Source organism: Schistocerca americana, chromosome 1, assembly GCF_021461395.2.
Source record: "Schistocerca americana isolate TAMUIC-IGC-003095 chromosome 1, iqSchAmer2.1, whole genome shotgun sequence".
NCBI classification, from domain to species: Eukaryota; Metazoa; Arthropoda; class Insecta; order Orthoptera; family Acrididae; genus Schistocerca; species Schistocerca americana.
The window spans coordinates 422,729,445-422,745,375 of record NC_060119.1 but is presented as its reverse complement, the minus strand read 5'-3'; the positions used below and the strand labels follow the sequence as shown (position 1 = coordinate 422,745,375).

The following is a 15,931-nucleotide window of genomic DNA, read 5'->3' as shown; positions in this document are numbered from 1 at the left end:
CTTTGGCTGTTGAGGTGACATGCAGATTTATTTTGAAGAATTCGGCAAAGATTACTCGTATTCAAACAGGCTCAAGATTTCCCGATATCAAAGTGCTCAATACAGTGTACACACTGTGGGACAACCAGGAAATATGGGAAAACTTGGGAATTTTTTCATCCAGAAGAAAACTGGGAAGAACCCAGGAACATTACTGAGTTCTGGCAATTTTTCATTCTTTTAATTTTGAGTTAAATTTTTGTAATTTTCACTGCTACTCTAACAAAGAACTTTACTTTAGCCCGCTACTGCAGATTAGTACTGCAGTCATAAAACATAAACAAGAGAAAAACACCTTTATAAAATATAGATTGCAAAGAAAATACACCATTTGCAGCAATGAAACAGTGCGCACTAGGGTTGCCACTTTCTTCACAAAAAAAGGAAGATTTTTCATGGACATTTTTTAGTGGCTAGTGCATTCATATTTTTATTAAATGCCATTTTCAATCAAAAATAACTCACATTTACATCTTCAGCCCTATTCCTTCATATCACTATGGTATTTTGAAACTGATTTAGCTGTATGTAGGAATGTACTGTCATTCTTTAGCTGGTTAAAAAAAATCTTGTGCAGGACATGTCAAAATTTATTACTATTTGAAGCTCTGATTTTATAAGTTCTGGTGAACACCTACTCCTAACATCAGTCTACTTGTTCTTCATCATCGAAAACACTCGTTCCACAAATGCATTTGAACCTGGTATGCTTAGTATAAAACACATGAGCTGAGAGATATTTGTCATTTTTTGTTGAGGCACTAGTATGAAGAATTTTACCCACTTAGACGCAACATCACCATCCTTAGTGATACAGTTAGTAAAGTTATCTTTCACTTCACAAAATTCTTCATATAGCTGATCCAGGTTGATCCTATCTTGTAGACTAAGTTTTTCCACTGCGAGTTCAAAATCACAATATTGTAATTCCCCATTCAAAGAAAGAGGTTCCAACCTTGCATTCTTATTACTAGCTGAGAAGTCGTAATGTTTTTCAAGATATTTCAACAATGTGTCATAGAAAGAATCAAATTCACATGAAATCTTATTAAGAGATGTTGATGAAATGTCTCCCATTAATTTCTTGGTTTCACTGCCATAGAATTTATCCTTCTTTCTTTGTGTAATCTTTTCATACATCATGCACATACTGTTATGTGATTCAATTATGCTTAGCTCCCTTTTCTCCAGGTATTTGGATACTGTTTGCATTTGACCTCCTATATTTGACACAAAATGCAAGTAAATTTCAGAAATAATTCCTTTCACTGGGTCTTCAGCTAAAAATACTGATGCAAGTTGCTTTGGACAGGCATCAATGCTCCTGAAATAACTCTTTATAGCTGGCCAGCACTCAGTCAATCTGTTAATGGCAGGAGTTAAGGACAGTAATCTTGTGGGCACATGCCTTAATATCTCAGACCACTCAAAATCCATGAATTCAAAAAATGATTTCAGTTCCTCACACCCTTTAGCTGATACCGAGAAATGATCATAGATCTTCAAAACAAGATTCTCTACATCCATTTCCAGCTCTTCCATGGCATGCTTCATCGCATTATGAACCATGTGGTTTGAACAACTGGCTTTCTGCAGGTTGGAGTTTATGGAAAGCAGTAATTGATAAACAGATTGTTTCCTGCCAAAATTCACATTAGTGTTGTCAGCACTATATGCAGTTAAATTATTAATATTTAGTGAATGGCTCTCCAGACTATCAACAATTAACTTTGCCACTGCATTTGAATGTCAACAGTTTGTTCTGTACACCTACTAAAAGTTCAAAGTATCTTATACAAATTGGGAACATCTTTCTGTTGCCTCTATTCGAAGCGTCTGTTGCTACTGAGAAAAACTTACTATTTTCAGGAGTTTTTAGAATATTAACAACATCACTGACACTTTTAGGTGCTAATACATTTTTCACGAACATTTCTGCCTTCGTCTTGTCACAGGAAAGTTTTACAGTGGTTTCTGAATCTGTGAATATACATGACGTCAATTTATTGTTACAATCCAAACTTGAATAACTTAGGTTGTGTTTGACTGCGTGATACAAAAGTCCTAACTCACAAGCTATGACAACATTGGCTTCAGATTTCTTAGAGTTCACAAAATATTTGGAAACTTTCGTGGTTTGACTACTTGCTTTCTCCTTTAACTGAAATCCTTTGTACTGAGCGTGTTGCTTGAGATCAAACTGTCCACCATGAGAAATGTTGAATTCCTTCCTGCAAAAGGTACAAAAAGCATGTTTATCAGAAGTTAAACCATGCCTAACCCACGCAAAAGTATCTTCCCATTTCTTTAAGTACACTTGACTGTACTGCTGTTGCTTGCTGCGTTTCTTCTTCGCTGGTGAACTCATCACAATTCTTGAACAAAAGTAAATTAAGAAAACTAGACTTTCCACTGTATAGATTCAAGAAATTATCACTGCAACGAAGTTTATTAGTTTACAAACATCTGTAGTTGTACACATCAGAATTGGAAATAAGTATATCAACAACATTATTGATTATGCAATTGAGTGATCATCAGAAGTACCAATTTAAACGTAGACTAGTCTAAAATCTATATCTGAATGGTAATAATTTTTATATAAAAACAAAGACGAGGTGACTTACCGAACAAAAGCGCTGGCAGGTCGATAGACACACAAACAAACACAAACATACACACAAAATTCAAGCTTTCGCAACAAACTGTTGCCTCATCAGGAAAGAGGGAAGGAGAGGGGAAGACGAAAGGAAGTGGGTTTTAAGGGAGAGGGTAAGGAGTCATTCCAATCCCGGGAGCGGAAAGACTTACCTTAGGGGGAAAAAAGGACAGGTATACACTCGCACACACGCACATATCCATCCACACATACAGACACAAGCAGACATATTTCAAATATGTCTGCTTGTGTCTGTATGTGTGGATTTCAAATATGTCTGCTTGTGTCTGTATGTGTGGATGGATATGTGCGTGTGTGCGAGTGTATACCTGTCCTTTTTTCCCCCTAAGGTAAGTCTTTCCGCTCCCGGGATTGGAATGACTCCTTACCCTCTCCCTTAAAACCCACTTCCTTTCGTCTTCCCCTCTCCTTCCATCTTTCCTGATGAGGCAACAGTTTGTTGCGAAAGCTTGAATTTTGTGTGTATGTTTGTGTTTGTTTGTGTGTCTATCGACCTGCCAGCGCTTTTGTTCGGTAAGTCACCTCGTCTTTGTTTTTATTTTTAATTTTTCCCACGTGGAATGTTTCCTTCCATTATATTGGTAATAATTTTTGTTATATGTATATTAAGGGGAAGAATTGTGTTGGGTTCTGCGATAGTTTAGCGCCAAATATTAAAAAACGGAAGAAAGTCCTGTACGGGGAAATAAAAAACGTAAGGCGAAATTAACAGTAAAAATATGTAAGAATACGGGAAAAACGTACAACCTGGCAACCCTAGTGCGCAAACAAGCGTCCGTCGACAGCAAAATGTGTCACAGGTTTTAGGATGAAGACTATGCAATAATTCGTAAAAACAAACTGCTTTCAATGAGTGTGGCATGATAACTGTTTCAATTATGTTCATTTGAGCAGTTGCCAGCAGGCTCATTTGCATGCGCAGAGCTGAAGCCTCGTATGAGGAGTGCTTTATACTGCTTCTCACTATTTGTATTGTGTCCATTAGGTGTGTAAGCAGTAGCAGCAGGCAGCCAGATGATAACCGGAAAAAATTTTCTGGCGTGTCCAAGCTGCCAGATTCACGCATGTGCAGAACAGTCAGAGGTATAGTGGGGAGTAGTCCTGACATGATCTGCATTTATGTTTCGTGATTTTGATGTTGTCTCTTCATTTACAGCTCTCACGTCAAATGAAAACAAAATGGATTTCTGCGGCTAGAATCTATCAAATCAATTAAAATTCATCCACGCAATTACTGAAGACTAAAATATGTTATTAGTTTCAGTTTTCTGATTTGATTTTATTTCCACATTATTGGCAATCAAGCATGAATGCTTTGCTGGAGATATTTGGCTTTTATTAATCTTTTCCACAGAGACAGTCAATTTATTTGAAATGAAGTGCTTCATTCCACACTATTACAGGGTGTATACGACCCGGGACAACCGGGAGATCCGGGAAAAACCTGGGAATTTTTTTATCTGGGAGAAAACCGGGAAATACCCGGGAATTGTTTAGAATTCCGGGATTTTTTCATTGTTTTAGTTTTCAGTTAAATTTTTGTGATTTTGACTGGTAAGATACAATACTCTAACAAAGGATGTTACTGTATCCCGCTACTGCAGAATAATACTGCAGCAACAAAACATGAACGAGAGAAAAAAAGAAAAACGAAAATAAAACTTAAGTTGCGAAGGAAATGTGCCATATACAACATCAAAACAGTGCTCATACAAGCGTCTGCCAACAGCAAAGTGTGTCAAAGGCTTTAGGAAGACTGCAATGCTTCATAACATGCGCAGTTGAGTCGCGTATGAGTAGTATCTTCTCCCGCTTTTGGTTACAAAAGTGTGGCTGGACGCCACTACTTAATATAGCCCCTGTTCGGAAATATCGTAGATCGGGGCTGATGCACAGAGCAGTCTCGGTTGTGGTGGGGAGGTGGGTCTCCACGTGACCTGTGTTTACGTTCAGTGATTTTGTTGTTTCCTCTTCGCTCATTGCTCTCACGTTAAATGAGAACAAAATGGATTTTTGTGTATTTTGTTAAAATACGTTTGCATAGTTACGGATGGCCAAAATATGTTATTAGTTTCGGATATTATTTCCACCTTTCTGACAGTCAAGCATTAATCGCCTTTCAGAACAATGAAGTTATTTTTGCCAGTTTGCTAAAGAGATTTGGCTTTCATTAATCTTTTCTGCTGAGGCAGTCAATTTATTTGGATCGAAGTATTTAATTTCACACTATTGGCTAGTTTCAACTGTTCGCTGCATTTCAAGTGCACATATGGCATTATGCCATAATAAAGAATCAAACATGAGATAATACGGTACTGGTACTCCAAGAAAATTTACATACGAGTGTGCATTTTAAGCCGAATTATGCATTTTGGTATGGTTCACGAAATTCCGACGCTTTTTAAGTATCCTCTGATGTCTTGTTTCTTTTATGACATAATGTAAGAGCTTGTAATGTTTTACACCTACGAACATATATATGGGCTTCCTGCGTCATCGTAGCCGCGCAAGCGCAGTGGCGCCTGTTATCTGGCGCTTTCCTGCAACTGTTGAAACTAACATGTTTCTAACAGGTCGCGGGAAAGTATTGCGAATGGTGGTTTGAAAAGCGTTACATTCAAAGCAAATTTCCTTTTGCGCAAAATGAACTATGTGTGAGAATGTACGATGAATTTCTTAAATCACAAAGCGTTTGACTCTGATTTAAAAATCAGCTCTTAGGGGACGACCATTTAGAAGAATTTCGAGCCCAGAAGATGAGACATTTGCGTCGTTATTAAAAATTTTACTTGTACATTTGTGTGATGTATCTTAAAGTGAAACACGCGCAAAAAAGATCAACATTATATGTGGAAGCTTAACTTTTCTTCCAGCTTATTAATATTCGAGACCAATATTATCTGTGAATGCTACGTATATTAATTTAAACCATTAACTTTTCTTATTTGTGTGTTCGCACTACTTAAGAGTGATCTTGCTATTGTCTGACTATATCACGTGTCCTATGCTGTCATCAGCTGGAGAGATCACGTGACATGAGCTACGACTGGCTTACAAAAGCCCATCATAATCTCGATTTCAATGCTTCAGAAAGTGACATGCGTTGTTTGGCGGAACTGAAATTTATACCTTCGTAATTCGAAAATATGCAGCGTACATCTTGCTGTACGTCAAAGGTCTTTCTAAACGTTCCCCCCTTCCCCCTATTCTCGTTTTCTAGAGTGCCGGGAACTACGTCGGTATATAAAATCGTAAACATTCAAAGGACTGATGAATTTTGCAGTGCCGAGGAAGAGTATATGGTCACGTAACACGGAAAAAGTGTATTTTCACCCAGGAGAAAGTGTATTTTTAACTGGGAAACCCGGGAAAAATCCGGGAATTTTTTTTCCTTGTCCACGTATGCACCCTGTATTAGTAAGTTCCAACTGTTCGCTGAATTTCAAATGCATGTTTCCATCTTATGGCATTATGCCATAATGAAGAACCGAGTGTAAGATAATACAGTAATGATGCTACAAGAAAATGGTTTTCCTGAAAACAACACTCAAAAAAGCTTTAGCTGGATTGTATATACCTACCTTCTGTGAACCACAGTGTTTTTCGATCACGAGATGTGTTTCAACACTTGTCTGGTGCCTCCTGTAGGCTTGACATTGTTTCCTAATTTGTGTTGTCTGTCTTAAATTTGCAGGACCCCAAACTTCAGTAAATTATAGGTGGGAAGCAAACCATGTTTTGTCATTGTACATTCCAATAAGGCTTGATATTTACTCACGAAGTATAATATAAACTGCCAATTATGAAGTTTCTTGGGTTCACAAGTAACCATGTTAATTTTTATACAGTTTGAAAAAGTTGTGAAAACCTTATTGTTCTTAGTTCTGGTATAAAATTGTTCCCCCAAGTCAAGAAATTTGTGATCCTTCTTAATAGCATTTTGCAGTGCTGCGTGGATGCAAACTTGTTTTGAAATGCTACACAACAGCACTACAGAATACAAGTGTGGAGGAGGAGCAACTCTGTTAAAGTCTCCACATAGCAAAATATTAGGAAACTTTGTGTTGTAGTGTTGAAACGAATATTGTGCCAAGGACTGCTTTCTAATTTTGCATATCTTATCTGAATATAATATGATAAAACAGTTGCCCTAAGTGTAAATAACTCTGTACATCCCCTCCAAACAACATGCTGCACATGGTCACATGATGCTCCACTAGGCACGGAATTTCAAACAGAAATGCAGCGAAAGTTGTATGAGCAGAGTAGCTCCGCATGCACAGTAACGCCCATATTCTGGTGCTCTCTGGCAACTGCCCAAATGAGCATATTTCTAACAGGTCGTGGCAAAATATCGCAAATGTTGGTTTGAGAAGCGTTACTTCAAAGTAAATTGAATGAATTATGTTATGTGTGAGAATGTGCACTGAATTTTGCAAATCACGGAGTGTTTACCTCTCATTGAAAACTTAACACTTTGAGGGCCAGCCACTTAGAAAAATTTCAGCCTCAGAAGACCAGACATTTAAGTCATCATTTAAAGTTTTACTGGCATATTTGTGTTTGATGTATCTTAGAGGTAACACCGCAGAAAAGACAAATATTATATATGAAAGCTTAGCTTTTCTTGTAACTATACTGTGTGTATATGTATTTAAACCATGTCCTTTTCCTATTTGTGTGGTTGCGCTACTTAACAGGGTTGGCTGACTATCACATGTCCTTTGCTCCGAATATCTGCTGTTATTTGCTGATGAGATAATTTGATGTTAGCTGTGATTGGCTGACAAAAGCGCATCTCAATCTCGATTTCAGACTTTTAGTACTTCAGAAATTAGCATTAACTACTTTCGTAACACGAAAATATGCAGCGCACATGTTGCTGCGCGTCAAAGATCTTTACCAAATCTGTTGTTTTTCTGCTGGGTTTCTTTTCCTAAAGTGCCTCGAAGTTCTATGCCATTGTGTTAAGCCTTTTCCATTCAAATGATTGATAAGTTTTACAGCTCAGAGCAAACACATACTGTCACTTAACATGGAGAAAGTGTATTTTCACCTGCCAAAATGTGTATTGTCACCTGGAGAAAAAGTGTTTTTAACTGGGAAATCCGGGGAAAACCTGTTATTTTTTTCCTTGTGCATGAATACATCCTGAGTATTGACCTTGCTCAAACAATCACGTCATTTGACTAGCGAAGAAACTATGAATTGTGCGTTGTAACAGTCTATTGATCTTCTTAAAATGTGACTATTTTGTGAAACATGGGAGAAAATAGCATCAAATTCTGTCATATTACAAACACTTGTATTTGAACAGGTTTGCAATAAAAGTTCTCGCATATAAATAAGGATACCATATTCAAACACATTGCCACTCTATTATGAAAAGGATAGTTGCTCCCACTGTATAGCAGAGATGGTGAGTGGGTGGGGGGGAAACACCAATCATAATTAGACAACATACACACACTCATGCAAATGCAACTCTCACATTTCTTTCCTGTGGATCTCAAACTTTATCAGTACTTAAGAATAGGTCACATGAGCGTGCTATGTGCAGTCTCCTTTACAGGTGAACCACTCTTTCCTAAAATTTTCGCAATAAACTGAATTCGACCATCACCTTCCCTACCACAGCCCTGACATGCTCATTTCATTTCATGTTGCTTTGCAGCATTGCACCCAGATATTCAAACGACTTGACTGTGTCAAGCAGGACACTAGTAATACTATTTCCAAACTTTAGAGGTTTGGTCTTCCTACTAGTTCATATTAACTGGCATTTCTCTATGTTTAGAACTAGCTGTTGTTCACCACACCAAGTCATCTCGTATCTTCCTATAGTAATTCAACTTTGATGCCTTACCGTGCACCACAGAATTATCAGCAAACAATCACAGATTCCTGCCCACCCTGTCTGCCAAATTATTTATGTACATAGAGAATGACAGTGGTCCTATCACACTTCCATGGGGCACTCCTGACGATACCCTTGTCTCTGATGAACACTTGCCGACAAGGACAACATACTGTATTCTAGTATTTAAGAAGTCTTTGAGCCACTTGCATATCTGTGAAATTTTCCGTATGCTTGTACCTTCATTAACAGCCTGCAATGGGGCACTGTGCAAAATGCTTTCTGGGAATCTAGAAATATGGAATCTGCCTGTTGCCTTTCATCCATAGTTCTCAGTATGTTACGTGAGGTAAGGGAAAGCTGAGTTTCGCATGAGCGATACATTCTAAAACCATGCTGATTTGTGAACATAAGCTTCTCAGTCTCAAGAAAGTTTATTATATTCAAACTGAGAATATTTTAAAGGATTCTGCAGCAAACCGAAGTTAGGGAAATTGGTCTGTAATGTTGTGATCCGTTCTTTTACCCTTCTTATATACTGGAGTCACCTACACTTTTTACGGTCACTTGAGACTTTTTTCTGGGTGAGACATTAAAGATAATTGCAGTCCAATGCCATAGAGTACTCTTTATAAAACCGAATTGAGATTCCATCCAGACCAGGTGATTTATTTGCTCTCAAATCTTTCAGTTGTTTCTCTACGCATCTCTGATGAAGGCCTGTTTGGGTGAAAGTTGTGTTTGACAGTCTTTTTGTTGTGACTCAGCATCTCCACTATATGGAGAGTAATGACTATCCTTTTCCTAATATTGTCATTATTCCATCCTGTATTATCCATTGTTTTATTTTACTTCTGCTACTTTTTTTAAGTCAAGATAACATTCAAAGGCAAAATGTTGTCATTCAGAAACACAAGTTGGTATTTTATTTGGTTATGAGAGACTGTAATGATGTACCAAATGGGTTGCAAATGAGTTGTCAGCTCATTGTTCACGTATGCTGAGTAAGAATATCGCCAGCTTTTTATCGGCTTTAGAACATTATGATGACATTCAGATTAAACAAGAAAGAAAATTAATTCAGAATTCAATGTCTAACAAACAAAATAAATCGTAGTAAATTGGCTGTAATTGTTATCATGAGAATAGCAGTGGCAAGACTCATCACTGAGATACGACCAATAGACATAACTACATTATGAGATGAATGAAAGTTCGAGAGTGGACTGAATTGTGATTGCAATTTTTTACTTGTATCCTAGTTGCTGTTGTTACGTATGACCTGCACCTTAGAAGATATTGCAGTCTGTCTTCCACAGTTGCTCAAGCACTGTACTACAGAAGGATTGGATGGAGAACTGTGACACCAATTTGGCTGAGATCGAGGATGAATGCAAGGATGGGTCTGGCGAGTGGGCAGCAAATTTCGTTCCATCAACCATGTGGATCTATACCTCCTGCTTTGGCTTTTTATGAACATCTACCACATTTAAACTACAGTTTACCTGTAAAACTGTTTGTAGTCAGAGTTGAATTGACTTGAAAATTGGACAAATACTCAATAATGAGTGTTTCTGCAGGAGATGGCGAGCATCTAGATAGAGACCAATGACAGACTTAATGTGTGTGGTGCAGCAATGTTGTTGACGTTCACCATAAGGTATGATGGAAATGAAAGGAGTTATGTCAGCTGCTGGTTTTACGTAATGAATGAGAAAGTGACAAGCAGATGAAATGTTTGGAAGCAAGAGACATTGGAACATTCTTAGTTCAGTATAGAAGCGAATTCCATTATGTATTCAGAACAGCAACAGCTGTGTTCTCAGGTCCCATATAACCACAGCCAAATTTATGTGACAATGAAGATACAGAATATCCCACTGTGCTGTTGCAATGGTGATTAAAAATGATGACACCACAGATGACGGGCTTAGTTAGCAGAAAGTATTGTAGAGTTAAAAATGAATGTACCCGTAAACCATTTATTTTTGTTAATTTTATTTCTGCTTGTATTATGAAAATGTAGACATCGAATAAATAGCATAACTTTAGAATAACATATAATGTTAACTTTTTGGGCCAATACTTTGTCAGTAAAACAGTTTGTAAATTTGATTAGTCATATTATGTTAAAAATCAGTATCAGTTTAGTATATATTTGCGCACTCTATAGCGTATTTGTTATTTGTATCAAAGGGTAAGTGACCACTGATTACAGTAGTAAGTCAACAACCTCCATTGGTGAAGCAACAGGAGAGTTGCAAGTCACATCTTTAACTTCCATTGTTTGTTTTTCATACTTTAATTCATAAGTTAATAGTAGTAGGTTAGGTAGGGTGCATGCATGCTGTGCACTTACACAGGATGAGCCTTGGCACAGTTCGTGAGCAGCTGAAGATGTTAATGTCCGCATTCAGCCATCTGCAGGCTGCTGCCTTGGGATGGGGCATCACATGGGATACATCAGATGTCACTTGTTTCACCAATGGGCTCTGTCAACGAGACACCTTGTGGCATACCCGTCGCAAAATGGGTGGTCACTTGTAATGCGTTAAAGTAACTCGAGGTGGAGAATCAATGTGGGGGCTGGCCATCTGGCCTTGCTCGTTCAACCTGTTAGTGGACAGGTGGCTACTCCTTAAGCAGAGTTGGAACAGACACCTCCTCATAGCTTGCATTTATCGCCAATCTCTTGTCCAACGCAAAATCTCTAGTAATTGGAAAAAAGGTGCAGGTGACTCCTGTATAGAAGGAGGGTAAGAGAAAGGACCCTCATAATTACAGACCAGTATCCTTAACTATAGTTTGCTGCAGAATTCTTGAATGTATTCACAGTTCGAACATAACAAATTTCCTTGAGACAAAAAAGCTTCTGTCCATGCGTCAGCTCAGTTTCAGAAACCATCACTCGTGCAAAACTCAGCTTGCCCTTTACGCGCAAAGACATCCTGCAAACCATGGGATGAAGCACAACAGGCAGATCCTACATTCTGTTCCTAGGTTTGTGGAAAGTATTTGGCATGCTGCCCCATTCCAGACTGCCAACAAAGATATGAACATATGGAATAGGTTCCCAGACAGGAGAATGGCTTGAAGACTTCTTAAATAATAGAACCCAGAGCTTTGTACTCAATAGCGAGTGTTCGTCAGAGACAAGGGTATCGTCAGGAGTGCCCCAGGGAAGTGTGATAGGACCACTCCTGTACTCTATACACACAAATTATATGAGAGACAGGGTGAGCAGCAATCTGTGGCTGTTAAGTTATGATACTGTGGTGTGTCGGAAGGTGTCATTGAGTGACCGTAGGAGGATACTTAGACAAAATTTCTAGTTGGTGTGATGAGTAGCTCTAGTTGGTGTGATGAGTAGCAGCCTGCGATAAATGTAGAAAAATGTAAGTTTATGCTGATGAGTTGGAAAAACAATCCTTTATTGTTGGAGTACAACATTAATAATCTGCTGCTTGACGTAGTTGCATCAATTAAATATCTAGGCTTAACATCGCAGAGTGATGTGAAAGTAAACAAGCATATACGGACAGAAGAAGGGAAGACAAATGTTCAACTTCAATTTATTGGGATAGCTTTTGGAAAATGTAACTCATCTATAAAGGAGACAGCATATAACACTAGTGCGGCCCATTCTTGAGTACTGCTTCAGTACGTGGGATCCCTACCAGGTTGGATTAAAGGAAGACATAAAATCAATTCAAATGCATGCTACTAGATTTTTTACTGATAGGTTCGATAAGCACGCAAGTATTAGGAAATGCTTCATGAACTCAATTGGGAATTCCTGGAAGGGAGATGACACTATTTTCATGAGGTACGGTTGAGAGAACTGACGTTTCAGGCTGACTGCAGAATTTTGCTACTGCCATCGAAGTACGGTTTGGTTAAGGACTATGAAAGTAAGAGATATTAGGAGTCATACAGATGCATATAGACAATCGTTTTTCCCTTACTCGATTTGTGAGTAGAACACGAAAGGAAACAGCTAGTAGTAGTACAAGATACCCTCCTCCGTGCACTGTACAGTGGCTTGTGGAGAATGGATGTAGATGTAATAACCAGTTGGAGGTGAATTTATGAATAGTTCTCCTATAAAAATTGGGGGTCATAGTAATACAGGGTGTTTATAAATGAATATCAGGGTTTTAACGCTTTATAATATTTATTACATTAAACTTACAGTTATAAATGACATTTCAAATTAAATAGCAACTCAAACAGTTGTACCAAGAACCTTATAAATGTTCAATGTCACACAGCACACATCAAGTCTATAGTCGAGTTCTTCCCAAACGTTGATAAGTGTGTCTTCAGTGATTGTAGCAACAGCTGCTTCAATCCGGTTTCTTAATTCGGGGAGGCTTGCTGGTAGCGGAGGCACGTACACACAATCCTTGATGAAGCCTCAAAGGAAAAATTCACATGGCATTAGGTCGGGTGAACGTGGAGACCATGCAGAGCAAGTCCTGTCATTGGGCGTGGGAAGAACTCTGCTATAGACACTATGTGTGCCGTATGACAAATGGTGCTCACCTTGAACATTTATAAGATTCTTGGTAAAACTGTTTGAGTTGTTCTTTAATTTGACATATCATTTATAACTGTAAGTTAAATATAATAAATATTATAAAGGTTAAAACCCCGATATTCATTTATAAACACCCTGTACTATTGTCAAACAGTTTCTAATCACTGTTTAGAGATCAGAAGCATACTTTGAGCGAAACTGAAAATTCAAAGTATATATATAACTGAAAATTCAAAGTATATATATAACTGAAAATTATATATAATATATATACAGGGTTATTACAAATGATTGAAGCAATTTCACAGCTCTACAATGACTTTATTATTTGAGATATTTTCACAATGCTTTGCACACACATACAAAAACTCAAAAAGTTTTTTTAGGCATTCACAAATGAGTGATTCGGCAGACATCAAGCCGATAATCAAGTTCCTCCCACACTCGGCGCAGCATGTCCCCATCAGTGTGTTCGAAAGCATCGCTGATGCGAGCTCGCAGTTCTGGCACGTTTCTTGGTAGAGGAGGTTTAAACACTGAATCTTTCACATAACCCCACAGAAAGAAATCGCATGGGGTTAAGTCGGGAGAGCGTGGAGGCCATGACATGAATTGTTGATCATGATCTCCACCACGACTGATCCATCGGTTTTCCAATCTCCTGTTTAAGAAATGCTTCTGCTTTAGCCTTTTCCGTAAGATTTTCCAAACTGTCGGCTGTGGTACGTTTAGCTCCCTGCTTGCTTTATTCGTCGACTTCTGCGGCTACGCGTGAAACTTGCCCGCACGCGTTCAACCGTTTCTTTGCTCACTGCAGGCCGACCTGTTGATTTCCCCTTACAGAGCCATCCAGAAGCTTTAAACTGCGCATACCATTGCCGAATGGAGTTAGCAGTTGGTAGATCTTTGTTGAACTTCGTCCTGAAGCGTCGTTGCACTGTTATGACTGACTGATGTGAGTGCATTTCAAGCACAACATACGGTTTCTCGGCTCCTGTCGCCATTTTGTCTCACTGCGCTCTCGAGCGCTCTGGCGGCAGAAACCTGAAGTGCGGCTTCAGCCGAACAAAACTTTATGAGTTTTTCTACGTATCTGTAGTGTCGTGACCATATGTCAATGAATGAGCTACAGTGAATTTATGAAATCGCTTCAATCATTTGTAATAGCCCTGTATATCTTAAAATTCAAAGTATATATTCCATTCACTACATAAATATAACAGACAGAGAAAGACAGTTTGATTGGTAGCAAACTACTTTGTTTGCAGAATATTTTTATGAGAGTTCTGACACCCTGTTTTCTTCTCCAGGAAAATAAACAATTCAGATTACAAAAATCAGTGGCATTTATTGTGTAGTGCTTCATCATCTAGTAGTTGAGTAATAAGTATTTTTATTTAATATTATTGTTCAGTTGGGAGAGAAGGAAAATCTGTTACATTTTTGTAGACCAGATTGCGACTCATCTGATGGAGTGGAATTTGAAAGAGACACATCTGTTGTTGAGCAGCAGTATTCATCTACAGCACCTTCTACAGATCGCGAGGAATCTGCCCCCGAGGATCGCCTCCAATCAGAACTTCGAGAGATACAGTTCATGTACATACAGATGGAGTTCTGTGAAAAAAGCACTCTCAGGTAATTATGAAAACCTGGTTTCGATTGTACTATAGTCCAAATAAAATCTGTCTGTTATTAACATCAGATAATATTAAATGAAATTTTTACATTAAGAAGATGAAGCCTGTGGCAGGCAAATTGTAGGCATGTCTGGAAAGTAAGTACCATTTCATTCTATTGCTAACGCAGCACTAGTCACAGTTCTGCACTTTCACTCTCGTGTCTCTGGTTCATTGTCTTTTCACTGATGGTATTGCCGGTGGAATATGTTGTGTTTACATGTGTCAGTGATCGTTCAAAATGCTTAAGACAAGCTTGGAGTCTGCAGACTGTGAAGTGTCTTCTGTAATATGGTTTTTGAAAGCAAAGAACGTTAAGCCAGCTGAAATTCATCAACTTGTAGAAACTTACAGTGAAAATGAAATGACCGATGTAATGGTGAGAAGTGGGGGAGACAATTCGTTGATGACAAACCAATGTTCATGATGTAGCACATGGTGGGTGGACTTCTGTTGTCAGTAATAGTTTGCTTGAGTAAATGAATGAGAAAATTTGGTTCACAATAAGAATGTTTTATAAGAAATTTCAGATACTGTTTTGCATGAGATTGTCACAAATTGCTTAAATTTTCACAAATTGTCTTCCTATTGTGTTCCGAAAATATTAAAGCATGTCCACAAAATGAAACAACTTGACAGTGCTCTGACATTCCTTACCCAATAGACTGACGAGAGAGCTGAATTCTTAAACGGAATTGTGCCTGGTGTTGAAGCTTAGATTGTCATATCAGTCCACAGTCAGAGCAACAGTTGATACAATGGAAACACTCAAGATTCCCCCCCCCCCCCCCCCCCCCCCCCCCACACACACAAAAAAAAAAAAAAAATCAAAGCAACATTGTCAGCACAAAGCTTCATGCACACTGCATTCTGAGACAGACACATCATTCTGCTTGTTCCCTTCTGAGTGGTAAACCAACAATGCACTACAATACTGTGAAACATTGAGAAAACATCAATGAACAATCCAAAACAAAATGCTCAGGCAAGGTATCCTGTTGGCATCACTCAAAACATTGTTCACCAGTTCCTTTGTGAGCAGTTAGATCACCTGCCTCACTGCCCTGATCTCGCTATTTCAGACTACCACTTGGTCTTGAATGGAAGTGTGATTTTGGAGGAAGATGCATCACACC

The 15,931-nt window shown here is 38.4% G+C and overlaps 1 protein-coding gene across 1 annotated transcript in view; it reads left to right on the top strand.

The window, feature by feature from the left end:
* LOC124602553 (eIF-2-alpha kinase GCN2) overlaps nucleotides 1-15,931 on the top strand; it is a 308,459-nt gene that overhangs the window by 187,142 nt on the left and 105,386 nt on the right. Inside the window, exon 15 of the mRNA XM_047136328.1 lies at nucleotides 14,566-14,754. Coding sequence (XP_046992284.1) covers nucleotides 14,566-14,754 — 189 coding nt within the window. The remainder of the gene's footprint in view (nucleotides 1-14,565; nucleotides 14,755-15,931) is intronic.